General features: G+C 38.4%; 1 protein-coding gene across 3 annotated transcripts in view; it reads right to left on the bottom strand.

The window, feature by feature from the left end:
- The window catches only part of MROH2B (maestro heat like repeat family member 2B), a 76,395-nt gene that overhangs the window by 30,335 nt on the left and 24,565 nt on the right, over positions 1-21,495 (bottom strand). For 2 of the 3 annotated variants that reach the window (XM_073890958.1, XM_073890956.1), the window contains 6 exons: positions 18,179-18,295; positions 12,495-12,602; positions 11,797-11,949; positions 9,343-9,369; positions 8,516-8,635; positions 8,221-8,300 (listed from right to left, as the gene is read on the bottom strand). In XM_073890958.1, the coding sequence (XP_073747059.1) occupies positions 8,221-8,300; positions 8,516-8,635; positions 9,343-9,369; positions 11,797-11,949; positions 12,495-12,602; positions 18,179-18,295 (605 nt within the window). The remainder of the gene's footprint in view (positions 1-8,220; positions 8,301-8,515; positions 8,636-9,342; positions 9,370-11,796; positions 11,950-12,494; positions 12,603-18,178; positions 18,296-21,495) is intronic. The other variant, XM_073890957.1, reaches the window with a different exon arrangement.

Here is a 21,495-nt window from a genome sequence, read left to right as displayed (position 1 = left end):
TTCCTGCTTTGTCAAAGATGAGTTGACCATAGAGTTGAGGGTCCATTCCTGGGCTCTCTATTCTGTTCCATTGATCTATGTGTCTGTTTTTGTGCCAGTACCATTCTGTCTTGATGATGACAGCTTTGTAATAGAGCTGGAAGTCCGGAATTGTGATGCCGCCAGCTTTGCTTTTCTTTTTCAATATTCCTCTGGCTATTCGGGGTCTCTTCTGGTTCCATACAAATTTTAGGATTATTTGTTCCATTTCTTTGAAAAAAGTGGATGGTATTTTGATGGGGATTGCATTGAATGTGTAGATTGCTCTAGGTAGCATTGACATCTTCACAATGTTTGTTCTTCCAATCCATGAGCATGGAATGCTTTTCCATTTCTTTGTGTCTCCTTCAATTTCTTTCATGAGCATTTTATAGTTTTCTGAGTACAGATCCTTTGCCTCTTTGGTTAAATTTATTCCTAGGTATCTTATGGTTTTGGGTGTAATTGTAAATGGGATCGACTCCTTGATTTGTCTCTCTTCTGTCTTGTTGTTTGTGTATAGGAATGCCACTGATTTCTGTGTATTGATTTTATATCCTGCTACTTTACTGAATTCCTGTATGAGTTCTAGCAGTTTTGGGATGGAGTCTTTTGGGTTTTCCACATACAGTATCATATCATCTGCAAAGAGTGAGAGTTTGACTTCTTCTTTGCTGATTCGGATGCCTTTGATTTCTTTTTGTTGTCTGATTGCTGTGGCTAGGACTTCTAATACTATGTTGAATAGCAGTGGTGATAGTGGACATCCCCGCCTCGTTCCTGACCTTAGGGGGAAAGCTCTCAGCTTTTCCCCATTGAGAATGATATTCACTGTAGGTTTTTCATAGATGGCTTTTATGATATTGAGGTATGTACCCTCTATCCCTATACTCTGAAGAGTTTTGATCAAGAAAGAATGCTGTACTTAGTCAAATGCTTTTTCTGCATCTATTGAGAGGATCCTATGATTCTTGTTCTTTCTTTTATTAATGTATTGTATCATGTTGATTGATTTGCAGATGTTGAACCAACCTTGCGGCTCAGGGATAAATCCCACTTGGTCATGGTGAGTAATCCTTTTAATGTACTGCTAGTATTTTGGTGAGAATTTTTGCATTCATGTTCATCAAGGATATTGGTCTGTAATTCTCCTTTTTGATGGGATCTTTGTCTGGTTTTGGGATCAAGGTAATGCTGGCCTCGTAAAATGATTTTGGAAGTTTTCCTTCCATTTCTATTTTTTGGAACAATTTCAGGAGAATAGGTATTAATTCTTCTTTAAATGTCTGATAGAATTCCCCTGGGAAGCCATCTGGCCCTGGGCTTTTGTTTGTTGGGAGATTTTTGATGACTGCTTCAATTTCCTTAGGGGTTATAGGTCTCCTCAGGTTTTCTATTTCTTCCTGGTTCAATTTTGGTAGTTGATACATCTCTAGGAATGCACCCATTTCTTCCAGGTTATCTAATTTGCTGGCATAGAGTTGCTCATAATATGTTCTTATAATTGTTTGTATTTCTTTGGTGTTGGTTGTGATCTCTCCTCTTTCCTTCATGATTTTGTTGATTTGGGTCATTTCTCTTTTCTTTTTGATAAGTCTGGCCAGGGGTTTATCAATCTTGTTAATTCTTTCAAAGAACCAGCTCCTAGTTTCATTGATCTGTTCTACTGTTCTTTTGGTTTCTATTTCATTGATTTCTGCTCTGATCTTTATTATTTCTCTTCTCCTGCTGGGTTTAGGCTTTATTTGCTGTTCTTTCTCCAGCTCCTTTAGGTGTAGGGTTAGGTTGTGTATTTGAGACCTTTCTTGTTTCTTGAGAAAGGCTTGTATTGCTATATACTTTCCTCTTAGGACTGCCTTTGCTGCTTCCCAAAGATTTTGAACAGTTGTGTTTTCATTTTCATTGGTTTCCATGAATTTTTTAAATTCTTCTTTAATTTCCTGGTTGACCCATTCATTCTTTAGTAGGATGCTCTTTAGCTTCCATGTATTTGAGTTCTTTCCGACTTTCCTCTTGTGATTGAGTTCTAGTTTCAAAGCACTGTGGTCTGAAAATATGCAGGGAATGATCCCAATCTTTTGGTACTGGTTGAGACCTGATTTGTGACCTAGGATGTGATCTATTCTGGAGAATGTTCCATGGGCCCTAGAGAAGAATGTGTATTCTGTTGCTTTGGGATGGAATGTTCTGAATATATCTGTGAAGTCCATTTGGTCCAGAGTGTCATTTAAAGTCTTTATTTCCTTGTTCATCTTTTGCTTAGATGATCTGTCCATTTCAGTGAGGGGGGTGTTAAAGTCCCCCACTATTATTGTATTGTTGTCGATGTGTTTATTTGCTTTTGTTATTAATTGGCTTACATAATTGGCTGCTCCCATGTTAGGGGCATAGATATTTACAATTGTTAGATCTTCTTGTTGGATAGACCCTTTAGTAGGATATAGTGTCCTTCCTCATCTCTTATTATAGTCTTTGGTTTAAAATCGAAATTGTCTAATATAAGGATTGCCACCCCAGCTTTCTTTTGGTGTCCATTAGCATGGTAAATGGTTTTCCACCCCTCACTTTCAATCTTGGAGTGTCTTTGGGTCTAAAATGAGTCTTTTGCAGACAGCATATCAATGGGTCTTGTTTTTTTATCCATTCTGATAACCTGTGTCTTTTGATTGGGGCATTTAGCCCATTTACATTCAGGGTAACTATTGAAAAGTATGAATTTAGTGCCATTGTATTGCCTGTAAGGTGACTGTTACTGTATATTGTCTGTGTTCCTTTCTGGTCTATGCTGCTTTTAGGCTCTCTCTTTGCTTAGAGGACCCCTTTCAATATTTCTTGGAGGGCTGGTTTTGTGTTTGCAAATTCCTTTAGTTTTTGTTTGTCCTGGAAGCTTTTTATCTCTCCTTCTATTTTCAATGACAGCCTAGCTGGATATAGTGTTCTTGGCTGCATATTTTTCTCGTTTAGTGCTCTGAAGATATCATGCCAGTCCTTCCTGGCATGCCAGGTCTCTGTGGATAGGTCTGTTGCCAATCTAATCTTTCTACCATTGTAGGTTACATATCTCTTCTCCCGAGCTGCTTTCAGGATTTTCTTTGTCTCCGAGACTTGTAAGTTTTACTATTAGATGTCGGGGTATTGACCTATTTTTATTGATTTTGAGAGGGGTTCTCTGTGCCTCCTGGATTTTGATGCCTGTTTCCTTCCTCACATTAGGGAAGTTCTCTGCTATTATTTGCTCCAATATACCTTCTGCCCCTCTGTCTCTTTCTTCTTCTTCTGGGATCCCAATTATTCTAATGTTGTTTCATCTTATTGTATCACTTATCTCTTGAATTCTGCCCTCGTGATCCTGTAGTTGTTTCTCTCTTTTTCTCAGCCTCTTTATTTTCCATCATTTGGTCTTCTATATCGTTGATTCTCTCTTCTGCCTCATTTATCCTAGCAGTTAGTGCCCCCATTTTTGATTGCACCTCATTAATAGCCTTTTTGATTTCCACTTGGTTAGATTTTAGTTCTTTTATTTCTCCAGAAAGGGTTTCTCTAATAACTTCCACGCTTTTTTCAAGCCCAGCTAGTATCTTTAAAGTCATGATTCTGAACTCTAGGTCCGACATCATACTAATGTCCGTATTGAGTAGGTCCGTGGCTGACCGTACTACCTCTTGTTCTTTTTGCTGAGGTGATTTTTTTCATCTTGTTATTTTTCCAGAGGAGAATAGATGAATGACAGAACAAAATGCTAACAGGTTAACAATGTCCCCAGCAAATATACTCTATACAAATCAGAAAAGTCCTGAAACCAGGGGAAAAGAAAGGGAAGAAAGAAAAAAGAAAGAGAAAAACAAAAACAAAAACAGAAAAAGATAAAAACAAAAACAGAACAATACAAAGAAAACAGAATATGATCAAATATGATCAGGCTATGCATAGATCAGTGCCACACACTAGATTTTGGGCGTATTTTGGTCTGTTAGAAAAAAGTGCCTTCTAAAATTTTAAAGGAAGAAAGACTTATATATGTACAAAATAACGGTTGATACAATGAAGGGATGGAAGATGACTGTAAAGATGAAAATTATAAAAGATTTTATAAAAGGAATTGATAAGATAAGAAGTTGTTTGAAAAAAGAAAGAAGATTTAAAAAAAAAAGAAAGAAAAGGAAAAAAAAAGGGAGAGAATGTGATCAGGCAGGAGACTAGAACAAAGCCATACACTAGTGATTTAGGGTATATTTTGATCTGTTAAAAGAAACTGTTCTCAAAATTTTAAAGAGAGAACAACTTATAAATATATGCCAAAAGTAAGGGTAACTACTATGAAGGGATAAAATATGACTCTAAAAATGAAAAATAAAAAATGTTTTTTTAAAAAAGGGATTGATAAGATGTTGGTTGAAAAAGGGAAAAATAAAAATTAAAAAAAAGCAGTTAAAAAATTAACTTTGAAAAACTAATGAATCATGGTAAAAAAAGCCATGAATTCTATGTGCAGTATTGCCCTAGCGCTGGAGTTCTTCTGTTCTCCTTGATCGGTAAACTTGGTCTTGTCTTGCTGGCTGTTCGTGCTGATCTTCTGGGGGCGGGGCCTGTTGCCGTGGTTCCCAAATGTCTTTGCCGGAGGCGGAATTGCCCCGCCCTTGTCGGTCCGGGCTAAGCAAGCTGCTCGGGTTTGCTCTCAGGAGCTTTTGTTCCTTGCAAGCTCTCGGTACAGCTTTGGAGGACCAGGGTGAAAAAGGTGGCCTCCCAATCTCCACCTGGAGGAGCTGAGAACTCGGGGCCCAGCTCCTCAGTGCTCCCCCAGAGAAGAGCAGTCACTCCCGTCTCCCTGGTCTCCGGCCGCACTCCGCGCTCACCCGGCCTGTGACCGAGTGTTTCTATCTCTGGCACCCGACCCCGTGTGGAGTCTCCAAACCCAGCAGATCCCTGCGGTGTGCTCCCACACCGCTCCTCCCGGGGGAGGAAGGGGAGTCTCCCCGGCTCTGCTGCTTGTTGGGTCCCTGCTGGAGGAGCGGTGGCCCGACTGGGCCGCGGATCACAGTTTATGGCAACCCCGAGCTGAGAGCCCGCGCCTCGGCTCCGTCTCTGCAGCCGGCTTCCCCGCTCCGATACCTGGGAGCTCTGCTGCACTCAGGCACCCCGGGTCTTTCTGTGACCCCGAGGGTCCTGAGACCACACTGTCCCGCGAGGGTTCCACCCCCCGCTTAGCCACTGGAGCGACATCCCTCAGCGGAGACGACTTCTAGAAGTTCCGATTTTGTGCTCCGCGGCTCTAGCACTTGCCAGAAGCGGCCGCCGGAGGCCCCCTCCCCCGCCGTCTATCCGACCGAATATCGCCTCGGATTCACTTCTTCGCACGTCCTACCTTCCAGTAAGTGGTCGCTTCTCTGTTCAGAGAGTTGTTGCTACTCTCTTCTTTGATCTCCTGTTGAGTTCGTAGGTGTTCAGAATGGTTTGATCCCTATTCAGCTGAATTATTGGGACCAGACGAAATCCAGGTCTCCTACTCCTCTGCCATCTTGCTCCGCCTCTCAGAGCCTAGTTAATTCTTAACTCATCTTCAAGATTTATTTATTTGAGCTTTCTTCAAACTTCACTTATCTTTGTAGACATGACAACCTGTGCCTTCCCTTATGTTGGTTCTTACTACATTTCAGAGAAATTAGGTGGGTATGTTTTGCATCTATTTTACCCAGTAGGCAAGGCCATACTTTGTTAATGATTATCCTTTTTAAATCTATCTCCATGCCTGATACATGGATGACACTGAATAATATTTATTGAACCAAATTGTCAGCTTTAATAAAAGTTCAGAGAGCACTTTTCGCACAGTGGTGTTCACCAAAATATTATTTATAGTTTTAAAAACTGACAAATATAGCAAGAGGAGGTTGGTTAAGTAATATGAGACACATCTATGCAATAAGTTATTAAGCAGTCATTGAAAATGCTGTTTCTTACCTCAATATAATAAAGGCCATATATGAAAAGCCTACAGCTAATATATATCAATGGTGAAAGACTGTACATTTTTCCCCTAAAATTTAGAGGAAAAGCTAAGATCAGTAACAAGATAAGGATGCCTGCTTTTGCCACTTTTATTCAACATAATACTATAAGTCCTAGTCAGAGCTATTAGGCAAGAAAAAGAAATAGAAGCCATCTAGATTGGAAAGGAAGAAGTAAACTATCTCTGTTTGCAGATGACATGATCTTATAGGTAGAAAACCCTACAGTTCACAAAAAATTGTTAGAATAAACAAATTAAACAATGTTGTGGAATACAAAACGAGCACACACAAATCAGTTGTCTCTATACATTAACAACGAACAATCAAAAAGGAAATTAACAATTCCATTTACAATAGCATCAAAAAGAATAAAATACTTTATTTAACCAAGGAAGCAAAAGACTTGTACACTGAAAACCATGAAACATTGTTAAAGGAAATTAAAGAAGATACAAATAAATGGAAAAACATCCTACGTTCATGTATTTGAGAACTTACTATTGTTAAGATACCCATATTACCCAAAGCAGATTATAGATTTAATGTAATCCCCAAAAAATCCCAATGGCAGTTTTTGTAGAAATAGAAAAATCCATCCTAAAATTCATATGAAATCTCAAGGGATCCCAAATAGCCAAAATCATCTTGAAAAAAGACATGGTTAGTTTCCATTAAGGTCATGATCTCAGGGTCCTGGGATTCAGCCCCGTGTGGGGCTCTGAGCTCAGCAGGGAGTCTGCTTGAGATTCTCTCTCTCCCTCTGCCCCTCCCCCTGCTCGTGCACTCTCTCTCTCTAAAATAAATAAATAAATCTTAAAAAAGAAACCAGAAAAAAACAAGTTTTGGCCAAAATATGGAAAAATTAGAACGCTTATGCCCTGATCATAGGAATGTAAAATGGTATCACTGCTATAAAAAGCAGTATGGTAATACCTCAAAAAATTAAAAATAATAGAATTATCATATGATCCAGCAATCCTACTTTTGGGTATATACTCTAAAGAATTGAAAGCAAGGTCTAGAATACATATTCATGGACCTGTGTTCATTAGCGGCACTATTCACAGCAGTCAAAATATGAACACAACCCAAGTACCCATTGGATGAATGGATTAACAAAATATAGTGTATACACTAAATGGAACATTATTCAGCCTTAAAAAGAAATGAAATTTTGACACATGTTATCACGTGGATGGACATCATTCTAGTGAAATAAGCAAGGCACAAAAAGAAATACTGCATGATTCCATTTATATTAGGTAACTGAAGTATGTAATTCATAAACACAGAAGGTAGAATGGTGTTTGCCAGCACTGGTGGGAGGAGGGAATGGGGAGTTTGTTGTTTAATGTGTATAGAGCTTCAGTTTTGCAAGATGGGAAGAATTCTTGAGGTTGATAGCATAACAATACGATTGTACTTAACACTACTGAAATATACACTTAAAAATGGTTAAGATGATACATTTTATGGGTATTTTACCACAGTGAAAATATTCCTTTAAAACAATGAAGAACAATGTTGGTGAAGAATTGGTAATAATGGGGGAATATGTAAGGAGAAGTAAGGAAAAAGTAAGATGCACAGCCATATGTAGAGTAGGTTCTCAGCTCTGTACTTAACATGAAGAATTAGGTATAAAAACTCGAAAGGCATATACCAAAATGTTGAAAATAAGGGGTGATTTTTATTATTTTTTAAAAAGTTTTTATAGTTTCCAAGTTTTAACTATGAATTTATATTTCTTTTACTGCAGGGGGAAAATATTATTTTAAAAATTTGGTTAAAATCATTTTCTTCTGCTGGTTTATTGCTACTAACCAACTAAAATATGATTAGGACTTTCATAAGTTTTTAATGGGAATATTAAAATTTGCCAAGGTCTAGGAAGAGAAATTTCCTTCTGCACAGAAATTTCAATCCTCCTGTATCAATAAATCTAACTCCTCTGAGTAGCTCTTTATCCCTGTCAGTCATCGAAGGGTCGGCCTCTCAGTCAGTTCTGTAAATTTGAAAAGAGGGAAAAGCCCCTATTTGAGAAAGAAAAAAAAAACAACAACCCATTGATGAGCTGTGTTCAATTTGGGGGGAGGGTACACTGGAGTATCCACTGATTGATAAGTCAGTTGATCAGAAGGAGGATTTTGGGGAGGAAATATTTTTTTAAGTGAGAGCAAGAAAACTTTTCTACCTGAGGTATCTGATGGCGATTAAGGCTTTCCACCGAACAGGGCTAGCTAGGGAATCCAGGGGCTCATCCCTGATGAAGTCCTGCAACACAAAGGGGGGGGGAAATTCTAGAAAGGATCTGGGGGAGTTTCCAGAAGCAGCTGCAGCCCCATTGGACTGTTGGGTGCCCTTGGTCCATATAATGGCAGAGATCTGTTACCAGGGACTGGCGCATTGTACCCATTTAAAAAAAGACAGCTCTGACTCTTGGTAACAGACTTTTCAAGACCTTGCCCATGTCCTCTCTGTACACTTACCAGCATGTAACCCAGCAGTACCTCCTTGTAGGAGAACTTGAATCCCTTATCCTCAGCATCGTGGACAGCAATCCCAATCTCAGTGATAGTTCTTGTGAAACTCATTTGCAGATCCATGTCCTAAAGCAAAATGATTCACAGCGCAATCCAAAGTCTTGGGTTCCATACCTGGCTCTATAAACTCAGTTCTTGACTTAGGGTTGAACTATGTACCCAGACAGAAATGAGAATCTCTCCTTCTTTTGTTATCTTTACCTCAGTCCAGGGTCAAAGTTGCAGGGAAGTTAAAAACCAAGGTCAAATTCTACTCCCCCCCCAACCCCTGTCCCCCATAGATTGAGGTTCTATACAGCAGTGGCTTTCAAACTTTTTGGACCATAAACCACACAAACTTTAGGAAACAGTTTACATGCACTATATATATATATATAACATTATATATATATAATAACTGAAATGAAAGTTTTATGATACTTCTTATTGCTAAATGCAATGTACTCTTCTAAATTTCTCTTTTATTTCATTACAAAAATTTGCTGGTTGTGATCTGTTAGATCTATTAGACTGATTTCATGGTCTTCTGGTGGGTCACAGCACGTAGTTCTAAGAACACTGCTCTAGGTTGCAGTATAACTCCCAAACCACCTGGAACCAAATATATCTCTCTGTTCTGTCCTGATTAGTCTCAGGGATCCTGGCTTCAGGATCGGATTGATTAGTTATATGTTGGGATTTTTTCCTCTGGAATCAAACCAAGAGGACATCTATGCCTACTGCATTTCCAGGGAGCATGCTATGTATTCAAATATATCAAATATATTGCATACCTTGCTCATCACAGACATGCCCAGAACCTGCAAAACCAAAGGCAAAAGCAGATACTAGAGCAGCAGTTAAGAGTTCCCTCCACCAGCAAAAAGACCCACCCACCAACCTGAAAACAACAGCTAAGGAGGACACTGAGTCTTGCTAAAGGGCGGGGGCTGTTCACTTCCTCCCCCATTTCCAAAATGAGACCCTGTACATTGGCAGACTTTTTCCCCAGGTGAGTCTAATCTACAGAAAGCAGCATAAAGAAATCAAGCCTTTGGGTTTCAAGCCTCATGATTTAAAGAGGTTCTACCAGACTTCGATAAGAATAAGGGTAGAGGCTTTTGGCAGAAAGAGCAGTGAAAAGCTATAAAATGAAAGTTAATAGGGCAGCTGACTTTGGAACTGAGATACAGTCAGTTCTGCTATGATGCTTGCCTTGAAAAATGCAAATTTGTTTCAGTGAAATTGGTATGTGAGTAAATACTTCTAGTACATTCTGAATTTTGTGTTTGCTTATGCATAGTTTTGTCCATGACAGCAAAAGTTGAGCTAGCTGAACTGACCCGTGTAGGAATACTCACACGAACACCTCAAACATGCCAACTGGTTCAGTTTACCATGGTATGAGCTGTTTCCCATTCAAATCTGCCATTCTAGCTGTCTGTCTGATTTCAGGTGACCTTTCGTCCTTATCACCATTTCACAATAAACTTGTAACTTTCCCAAGTGAATTCAGGTGTTTTTCAAGAAAAAATGCTATAATTTTTTTGTAGTTTTTATGTACTTCTTAGATGTTTTTTAAAATTAGATCTCAGGGGCACCTGGGTGGCTCAGGTCATGATCCCAGGGTCCTGGGCTCAAGCCCTGTGATGGGCTCCCTGCTCCATGGGGAGACTGCTTCTCCCTCTCCCCCCCCCCCCCCCTGCTTGTACTCTCTCTCGCTATCTCTCTCTCAAATAAATAAATAAAATCTTAAAAAAATAAAATTAGATTCCTATTTTTTATATGTCCTTGATGGGGTTTTTGAACGTTGTGCCCCTCCCCCATTTTCTCCGTAATTCCTGTGTTTTTCTTGTACTATCTTGTGCATATGTTGTGCTACAGAAGAATTGACTATACCTTGAAAGTGTACAGTCATCCTTATCTAAGACATCTTTATCTCCTTTCCTCTTGTATTTTTATCATAATATTCCTCAATGATTGACTAAAAATTAATATAACATGAACGATCTTTTTTTCAATTATGTTTTTGGTTTTCATCATTGCTTATCAAATTTTGGGTACATCAGAATCACCTTTTGAGGAGCATGTCAAAAATACATATTCAGAGATCCATCCCTGAAGACTGTGACTCATTAAGGATCTCTATTTTTAACAGGGCTCCAGGTAGTTCTCATGCAACTGAAGTGTGAGGATCACTGCCCTATTCCCTTCCACCGGCATACACTTATATCTGTGATATCACGAGTTCCCTATGATTCCATTCTTATCACATACACCCATGAATAAATGTCAAGAACAGATTTACCAAACAGGTGGTGTGTGGAGAACACAGAAGCAGAGATAAGGGAGCATAAGGTACAAGCCCTAACATCAAGGTGCTGACAATCTAATGTGGGAACAGATGTGCATGTAATCATCAGTAAAAGCTTCTGAAACCTGGCTATGGATAAGAATCACTTCTAAACCTCTTAAAAATACAGATGTCAGATTCCAACCCAGACCTACAGAATCAATCTCCCTGAAAAATGGCTCTGGGAAGCTGTATTTCAAATTTGATCCCAAGGTGATTTTTAGGTGGTTAACCTGGTACTTGTCAGCAAAATGGCCAAATTGACAATATATCTAAAGCACTTTATTAAAGATATAAAAAGTACTATAGGGGACAGAAATGATCAGATGAATTCCAACTCAGTTGTAGGGTTCTGAGGCAGGAATATTCCTGGCCTATTTGAGGAACATCAAGGACAGGAAGGGTGACTGGTATGAATGTGTGTGTTGGGGAGTGTGTAGAATGGTACAACATGAGGTAGATTAAGTAGGTTGATTAATAATGTATTTTTATTCATTTAAAAATACATGTGTCGCACTTATTATTCGTGAGGCAAGGTTAAACTACCATCGGTAACACTTCAGAGACTATAACAGGGAAGTAATGAACCAGCTGCTCTAAAGTAGTACTGGAGTAATTATTTTAAGTTCAAACTTGGGGGAGACTGCTATGGGTACTTGGTCTAGGAAGGTATCATAGGCCATGAACTACCCAAAGCCTTAGGCAAGAAATGAATTACCTGGCCCTGTTTCATAATGCATTTTTCTGTTCTTTTATGTTCTCATCTTCCAAACATAACAGATGCTATCTTGCCTTTTGTCTGTATCCTTTGAGCATGAATATTCCCAAGAGGTGAGCCCCTCCAAAGTTTAGGAACTCCAGCCCGGAAATTGAGGCACCCTGTGCTGGCTGTTACCTGAGAGCACTGGCCATAAAGAAACAGGACTTGGGAAACAATGTCTTGATCAAGCCTGGTGAGGAGTTGACCCTTGGGAGCATGGAGGGCCACGGCTCCATAGATTACCATGACATCAGTCTTGGTCAGGCTCTTTTTCCCAGAAAAAATACCCTGAAAGAGAGACATGAAAACTATGACTGAAGGTGTTTCCTTTCCTCCATGTTGCTTCCTAGTCTTACGGACCACGACAGGGCTTAAGAAATGGGACTGAGATGATGAAAATTAGTCTAAAACTGATACTCTTGCTTGGTCACATTTAAACACCTGGGACTGTATTGTGGATCTATCGGGCTTTAAAAGAGGTCCCTGTGAGAAAGCTTGGGTTAATTTTTATTTATTAAATCCCTTTCCTTCAGGGGAAGCAGAGTGTACACAGTGGAAACTGGCCATGAGAACTGAGCAGCTGGTAGAGGGACAAAACTAGGCACACAGAGAACTCCTTAGGACCTTCCAGGTCAGCATTAGTGACAGAAACTGGAGTAGACCTGTTAGACAGCTGGTCATTCTACAAGGTCTGGGCTTGGGCAGTTCTCACCTGGAATAAAGACCTGGGGACAGGAACAAGTATGATATGGAAAAGGATGTTTACTGAAGGAATCAGTGTCGTTTGCCCTCGCTCTGACCAAAGCTTTGGGAGAGAAGGTTATTCCTTTTACCTTACATCGATTCATGAAAAACTTTTCCCGATCTTGGAATGTTTTAAGAACTTTTAAAACAGTATCCAAGTGGCTCTCAGCACAGTATCCTAAAATAGATGTTATTCCCTAAAGTCAGAAAAGATAGGAGTTTTGAGTTTAACCATTCACTATTCAACAAATATTTATGGAGCACCTGTTATGTGTCAGGCACTCTTCTAGGTGCTGGGGACACAACAGTGAACAGAACACACCCAAACTCCCCATCCTTGTGGTGCACACAATCAGGGGAAGTGACATTAAATAAGCACATAAATTCAGTAAACATATAAATATATAGTATTTCAAGGGTGACCCATGCTATGGACATAAGGAAAACAAGGAAAGAGAATAGCTGCTGCAGGTTCGGGGGAGTTCTCAATTTAAATAGGGCAGCTAGAGAAGGCTTCATAAACAGGGTGACAATTGAGCACTGTTCTGAAATAAATGAGGGAGCAAGTCAGTGGACTGTGTGGGAAGGAGGGTTTCAAACAGGATGGGGAAAATGGTGTTAGAAATAATGCCAAAAGCAATAAGATAACAGAACATCTGACAAGGAGAAAATAAATAACATAATAAAAAAACAGTTTCAAAAGTTCTGGAAGTCTAGTGGTTTCTGAACGTTTAATATGGAAGAAAGGATCCTCTAAACATCTCAAAATTTCTGAGGAGAATGTATAACAAAATACACTAAAAAATTTTTTTATACTAGGTGGTCTTTATTAGCCTGGGGGGGGTTTTCTTTTCTTTTTTATTTTTTAAATACACACACACTATCCACATTCACATACATTCTGCAGCCTAGTTAGGGTAAGGAATAGGCCAAATTGCTTTGAAAAAGCACTCCAGGTTATGCTTATGTTTTCTCTAGGTTGAAAATCAATGGTATATAAGGTTACTTTCAGCTTGTAAATTCAATGATTTTTAAGTTTATGGTCATACCCTTAAGTTAAAAAGTCAAGATCAAAATATACTAAAAATACTTTTATTAAGGATAATTGAAATTCATTTTTCAACATTTTTACAAACCCAGTTAAATAAATGAAACATTGATCCTGGGATGCTGGTTCAATATTCACAAATCAATCAACATAATACACCACATCAACAAAAGGATAAAGACCATATAATCATTTCAATAGATGCAGAAAAAGCATTTGACAAAGTGCAACATCGATTCATGATAAAAACCCTCAACAAAATACATTTAGAAGGAACATACCTCAACATAGTAAGACCACATATGAAAAACCCACAGCTAACATGATACTCAATGGTGAAACACTGAGAGCTTTTGCCCTAAGATCAGGAACCAGACAAGGAAGTCCACTCTCACCACTTTTATTCAACATAGTACTGGAAGTCCTAGCCACAACAATCAGACAAGAAAAAGAAATAAAATGTGTACAAATTGATAAGGAACAAGTAAAACTTTCACTATTTGCAGATATTATACTCTGCATAGAAAATCCTAAAGATTACCAAAAAACTAGTAGAACTGATAAATGCATTCAGTAAGGTCACAGGACACAAAATTGGTATACAGAGATCTGTTGCATTTTTATACACTAATAATGAAATAGCAGAAAGAGAAATTAAGAACATAATCCCACTTATAATTGCACCAAAATAATAACATACGTAGGAATAAACCTAACTAAGGAGGTGAAAGACCTGTACTCTGAAAACTATAAAACATTGATGAAAGAAATTGAAGATGACACAACTGGGAAGTTATTCCATGCTCATGGATTGGAAGAACAAATATTGTTAAAGTGTCCATACTACCCAAAGCAATCTACAGACTTAATGAAACCCCTATCAAAACACCAACAGCATTTTTTTCACAGAACTAGAACCAATACTCTTAAAATTTGTATGGAACCACAAAATACCCTGAATAGCAAAAGCAATCTTGAAAAAGAAGAATAAAACTGGAGGTATCACAATCCCAGATTGCAAGATACACTACAAAGCTGTAATATTCAAAAAGTACGGTGTTGGCACAAACATAGACAAATAGATCAATAGAACAGAATAGAGAGCCCAGGAATAAATCCATGATTATGTGGTCAATTAATCTTTTGACAAAGGAGGCAAGAATGGTGCTGGGTTGAAGATTATTTGACCATCGAGTTGAGGGTCCATATCTAGGCTCTTTGTTCTGTTCCATTGGTCTGTATGTCTGTTTTTGTGCCAGTATCATGCTGTCTTGGTGATCACTGCTTTGTATGGTGACTAACGTAACATAATAAAATTAAATTAAATTAAAAAAAAAGAATGGTGCTGGGAAAACTAGACAGCTACATATAAAAGAATGAAACTGGACCACTTTCTTACACCATACACAAAAATAACCCAAAATGCATTAAGGACTTAAATGTGGGACTTGAAACTATAAAAATCCTAGAAAAGAGCAAAGGCCGTAATTTCTCGGACATTGGCCATAGCAACATTTTTTCTACATATGTCTCCTGAGGCAAGGGAAACAAATGCAAAAATAAACTATTAGGACTACATCAAAATAAAAATCTTCTGCACAGCAAAGGAAACAATCAACAAAACTAAAAGACAACCTACAGAATGGGAGAAGATATTAGCAAATGACATATCTGAAAAAGGGTGAGTTTCCAAAATATATAAGGAACTGACAGAACTCAACACCCAAAAAACAGATATCCAATTAAAATTGGGCAAAGGACATGAACAGACATTTCTCCAAAGGAGACATACAGATGGCCAACAGACACATGAAAAGATGCTCAACATCACTCATCAGTCATCAGGGAAATGCAAATCAAAACTACAGTGAGATATTACCTCACACCTGTCAAATGGCTAAAATCAAAACCACAAGAAACAAGTGTTGGCAAGGATGTGGAGAAAGGGGAACCCTCTTACACTGTTGGTGGGAATGCAAACTGGTTCAGGCACTCTGGAAAACAGTATGGAGGTTCCTCAAAAAGTTAAAAATAGAACTGCCCTATGACCCAGCAATTGCACTACTAGGTATTTACTCAAAGCATACAAAAGTACAGATTTGAAGGGACACATGCACTGTTTATAGCAGCATTATCAACAGTAGCCAAATTATGGAAAGAGCCCAAATGTCTATTGACTGATGAATGGATAAAGCAGACGTGGTATACATATAATATTACTCAACATCAGAAAGAATGAAACCTTGCCATTTGCAATGACGTGAATGGAACTAGAGAGTATTATGCTAAGCGAAATAAGTCAGTCAGAGAAAGACAAATACCCTATGATTTCACTCATATGTGGAACTTAAGAAACAAAACAGATCATCATATGGGAAGGAAAAAAAAAGAGAGAGGGAAGCAAATCATAAGAGACTCTTAATGATAGAGAACAAACAGGGTTGATGGAGGGAGGTGGGTGGGGGATGGGCTAAATGGGTGATGGGTATTAAGGGGGCCACTTGTGATGAGTATTGGGTGTTATATGAAAGTGATGAATCACTAAATTCTATACCTGAAACCAATTTTACCATATATATTAACTAACTAGAATTTTAAAAATTGAAAAGGAAAAAAAGAGAAAAAATAATAATATACTAATACTAAGTAAAAAGTAAGAAGTCAGAACTTCTGCTAAAATCCATCTATCAATGATATCAAAGATAACAAACAGTCCTTTTCTGAATATAGTTTCAAAGCAGCTATACTCCATTGCTCTTTTAGTAAAGAATAATTATCCAATTAGAGTTGGATACAGAAGTTGGTTCCTGGAAACTATTCACATTAACATCAGAGAGAACCCATGACTTGCTAAAAAATGTCTGGCAAGTCAAAACATTTCAACTCTTCCCAACTCCTCCCCCACCCATGTATATTCAGGTATAGAATTTGGGAAATATAAACCAAAGAACATTAATGAAAAACCAAAAATCATCCAGAATCCTCTACCCAAACATAATGACTACTTAATATTTGGTATATTTCCTTCTAGTTTTTATAATTGTAAAAATTAGGATCACTCTCTTTATTCAGCTTTGTATCTTCATGTTTTGCACTTAATATTAAAAACACTTTTCCATGTTGCTAAATAGTTTTCAAAAACATGACTTCTAATGATTGTGTAGTATGATACACCATACTCATTATAACCATTCTCCCACTGTCAAAATTTGCAATATAATAAGTAATGCTGTGATAAATATCTAAATCAATTTTTTTAAAAAAAGGAAAACAGAACTACCCTACAATCCTGTAATTGTTCTACTGGAAATTTACCCAATGAATACAAAAACACTAATTTGAAAGGATATATGCACCCTTATGTTTATAGCAGCATTATCTACAATAGCCAAATTATGGAATCAGCCCAAGTGTCCACTGGTAGATGAATGGATAAAGAAGATGGGGTATATATATATAATGAAATATTACTCAGCCATAAAAAAGAATGAAATCTTACCATTTGCAACAACACGGATGGAGCTAGAAAATACAATGCTAAGCGAAATAAGTCAGTCAGAGAAAGATAAATACCATACCACTTCACTCATATGTAGAACTTAAGAAACAAAACAAATGAACAAATTAACCAAGGGACAAAAAAAGAGAGGGAGAGAGAGAGACAAACCAAGAAACAGACTCAGCTATTGAGAATAAACTAAAGGCTACCAGAGGGGAGGCTGGCCATCTATATGTCTTCTTTGGAAAAATGTCTATTCCTGTCTTCTGCCCATTTTGTAACTGGATTATTTGTGTTTTGGGGTGTTGAGTTCTGTAAGTTCTTTATATATTTTGGATACTAAGCCTTTATCAGATATGTTATTTGCAAATACCTTCTCCCATTCTGTAGCTGGCCTTTTAGTTTTGTTGATTGTTCCCTTCACTGTGCAGAAGCTTTTTACTTTGATGAAGCCCCAATAGTTTATTTTTACATTTGTTTCCCTTGCCTCAGGAGACATATCTAGTAAGAAGCTGCTACGGCTGATGTCAAAGAGATTACTGCCTGTGTTCTCTTCAAGGATTTTAATGGTTTCCTGTCTCATATTTAGGTCTTTAATCCATTTTGAATTTATTTTGTGTATGGTGTAAGAAAGTGGTCCAGTTTTATTCTTTTGCATGTTTCTGTCCAGTTTTCCCAACACCATTTGTTGAAGAAACTGTCTTTTTTCCATTTGATATTTTTTTCTTCTTTGTCGAAGATTAATAGACCATATAATTGTGTGTTCATTTCTGGGTTCTCTATTCTGTTCCTTAGATCTATGTGTCTATTTTTTGTGCCAGTACCATACTGTCTTGATCACTACAGCTTTATAATATAACTTGAAGTCCGGAATTGTGATGCCTCCAGCTTTGCTTTTCTTTTTCAAGATTGCTTTGGCTATTTGGGGTCTTTTGTGGTTCCATAGGTAAAAGGGTTTAAGAGTACACATCATGATGAGCACTACATTATACACCTGAAACTTAAATAACACTGTATGTCAAGTGTACTAGAATTAAAATAAAAAAATAGCAAAGCATTGATATTTAAATAGGGAAGCATCATTTTCTGAAAAATTCTGTTGGATTATAATCAATGTATCCATGGATTCTTGGTAAGTAAGACATTGTCATAAGACCTGTCAGTGGCTTTCCAGATGGAATTAATTATCATCATCATAAGAGGAAATTGAGAGAAAGGGGTCCCACCTGTCGCTGATCCCCCAGTTGGTGGGGAGCAATCAGAAATTCCTCAGTCTGTGAGCTTACAAAGTCTGTATCTTGGCAGGATGCTAAGGTGGTTCCCAAGGCTTTCCAAAGGAATTTCTAGAAAATAAAAGATAAGCAACAGCATGTTAAATGTTGGAAAGAAAAACTCCAATGAAAAGTGGAAAGCATTAGAACAGTCATCCAAAGGAAGGAAATTTGGGTGATTTAATGACTACTTACTAAACATGTACTTCAAGTATTATCTCTTCCTGAAAGTGTTTTCTCCCCCTGCCTACACTCCCCCAGGCTCTGTCCTTACCTGTGCTCTTTTGTATTCCTCTATGCCTTGTGCTACGCCATTATAACAACTTTTACTTCATAGTAACGTTCAATTTTCTCGTTTGTCTTTGTGCTCAGAATTTCAGTTCTCCGTTAACAGAGGGTCTTATTGATTACTTTCAGTGTACAGTTCCTGGTAACTAATAAATGCTCAATAAATGCTTTTAGAATGCACATGTCAATGAAAATAAGGTTATTCGAAGATGATGTCATCAGATAGTTTCAATCTCTGAAGTATATTAACTTATTTTATAGTTTAGGAGATTTAACCTATAATAGTTTTGAGAATAATACTTTGTAAGTTCTATTATTATCTCTCTCTCAGGAGTAGAGTGAGTTGTCCAGAAGTGCTACAGAATGGTGTCCAGGGTGAAGGAGAAAAGTCATACAGGAACTTTTACATACATGTTGTGTCTTTAGCAAGGGACTCTGAGTGAATTGGGAAGGAAAAACTCCTGATGAAAGAACACTGGCAAGAGAGTATGTGAGAGATCATTCTGTGGCTTCCACATCCTTTAGAGTTGGTGAGGATGTTGGATTCATTATGCTAGCCCTAACACAGATACTTCTGCAATGTCCAGATGGAGAAAAGGCAAGCAGGACAGACATGACTTCCTCTTCTCTTTCATTATGAGCTACAAGATTTAGAAGTTAAGGCTGAGGGAACAGGGTAGCCCAAGAGTGACTTCTGTTTGAACACCACAACACATGCCTGGATGTAAATATGTGTATGTATATGTGTGTATACACATACGTGTGTGTTACATATAGATAGATCTATATTCTTGTGGAGGTAAGATACAAGGAAAATATTCACAAGAGAAGATACTTGCCATATGGCTAGAAAAATGAGGTCATGAAGTCCTAATTTGTTTTCTAAGACAAATCAATTGTAGCTATGTAATATCAGATTGCCATCTCCTTATTTAAAATGTCCATCTTGTCACACACAGGAGAAAAAACTGGCCAGTTGCAGGTTTATTCCAAGGACTCTGCAGGGCTTGAAGGATTGTAGTGATTGAGTGATCATTATGGATCAGAAGGAATCTATGGCACAGGAGGAAAGGAAAAACTGGTAGCAACCGGGAGAGTTCAGTTAGTACACTCAGGAGAAATTGTACAGATCAGTCCAGCTAGGGGTGAGTGGGGTACCCGAGGTGACAGAACAGGAGGAACAACTGACCGAGCAAGAATCTGATGAGGCAGCACCCATTGCACTCTTGGATTTCTGGGCAAAAGGCCCCCATGATAGTGTAACTATGATGAGAAAAACTGTGTACCACACAGGAGTAAATATGAATTAGGGCTAAAGCTGCTAGAGTCCACTTAACCCCACCTTGGAGGAGGGACAAGGGAGAGCCTGGAAAAGTCCTGTGTGGCAGAAAAAAACCCCAATGTTATGAAGGGGACTTTTGTGTAATGGGTTGGCCTCAGTGCCCCCAGTACTGTTGAGCTGTTGTCTCTCGGCTGATGTTGGTCAGGTTCAGTGTCTTGTGCATTCCTCCTTTGAGAATTGGCAAGGCATCCTAGAAATCAGGAACCCCAAACTGGGAAAAAATGTGGCCAATTGCAAAAATAGCCAGAACCTTTCTATCTCACCTCCATCCATGCCTCCTTACTGTGAGAGTTTGCAGCCCCTTCTTTTACTATAGTCTATTTTGCCACTCCTCAAATCTGGGCTGGCCTGGTGACTTGCTTTGGCCCACAGAATGTGGCAGAAGTAATAGTGTGCCTCTGCTGAACCTAGACCTCAAGAGACCTTGTGTACTCCATTGCCACAACCATGAGAACAAGCCTGGGCTGCCCTGCTGGAGGAGGAGAGACCACAAGGAACAGAAACAAGTTGTCCTAGTTGAGATTATGGCAGACCAGCCAATCCCAAGTATATGCCAGTGGGACTAGTTGAGCTCAAATGATTGCCCAGCTGAGTTCAGCCCACAATGTCAACCTGGAAAATTGTAAATGAAGCAGAAAGCTATTATTTTAAGCCACTAGGGGTAGTTTGCTATGCAGCTAAAACTAATTGGCACACTCTTACTTTCCTGTTGTTAAGTATAATGGCTGAGAGCCATTTAAGCAGCTCATGGCTTGAGTTGCTCTGCCTGTCCATACCACCATTACCTTGGACTCATCTCGTGAATCTGGAAGTGTATTACATGAGATGCACAAGTCTAGTTTGTATATGTGAAGATGAGGCATTGCTCACCAAATCCTCTTGATGAGCATGTCTGCAGGATTGATAGACCAATTTGGAGAACCAGTACTCTACCAAATTAGAGAATCAATCAGTGAGAGAAATTTTGAATATTGAATAGGAGAGTTGAAAGTTGATAAAAAATAATTTGTTGGGACAGACACTTACTACTAGACTTGATGAGTTAGGAAATGTTTTTCCAGGAAAAAAATTAGAAATGTTGTAACCATAATGATAACCTTGATCTACTTTTTATTGAGCACAAGTCTTGGGCCAGGCACATACTTCACTAGGGACTTTATATACTTTATCTTGTTGAACCCTTATATCACTACAGTCCTCAGAGCTGGATGTAATTTCCATTTTAGATGAATATACTGAGGCTTCAGAGAGGTTAAATAATTTTCCTACACTTACATATGTAGTACGTAGCAGAAGCTGGATTCAAACCTCATTGAGAATGAATGGCTCCAACGCAGAGGGCTAGGTAGAAGCCATTTGGGGACAAAAGAAGGAGAAGAGTGGCTTTTGAGCATTCTTTTATCTCTAAGTTTTTGTTAAATTGCAGTAGATTGTTTCTTGTAGCCAGCCTCACAAAACTGGCCCAGTGGAAACCAAGATATTTAAATTTATGTCAAACCAGTGCTGTGACAGGGACTACTATTTGCCTTCATTATCTATTTTTCTTCCTTCTCTAAAACAGAACACTTGAATTTCAGCCGGGTACATGTCCATCTCAAAAGCACTAAAACTACTCAGTTTTCCTTGCAGACAGGTGCCGTCC

This window comes from Callorhinus ursinus, unplaced genomic scaffold (genome assembly GCF_003265705.2).
Source record: "Callorhinus ursinus isolate GAN/ISIS: 27379988/994484 unplaced genomic scaffold, GSC_fseal_2.0 scaffold3, whole genome shotgun sequence".
Classification (NCBI taxonomy): domain Eukaryota; kingdom Metazoa; phylum Chordata; class Mammalia; order Carnivora; family Otariidae; genus Callorhinus; species Callorhinus ursinus.
This window is presented reverse-complemented; position numbering and strand designations above follow the sequence as displayed.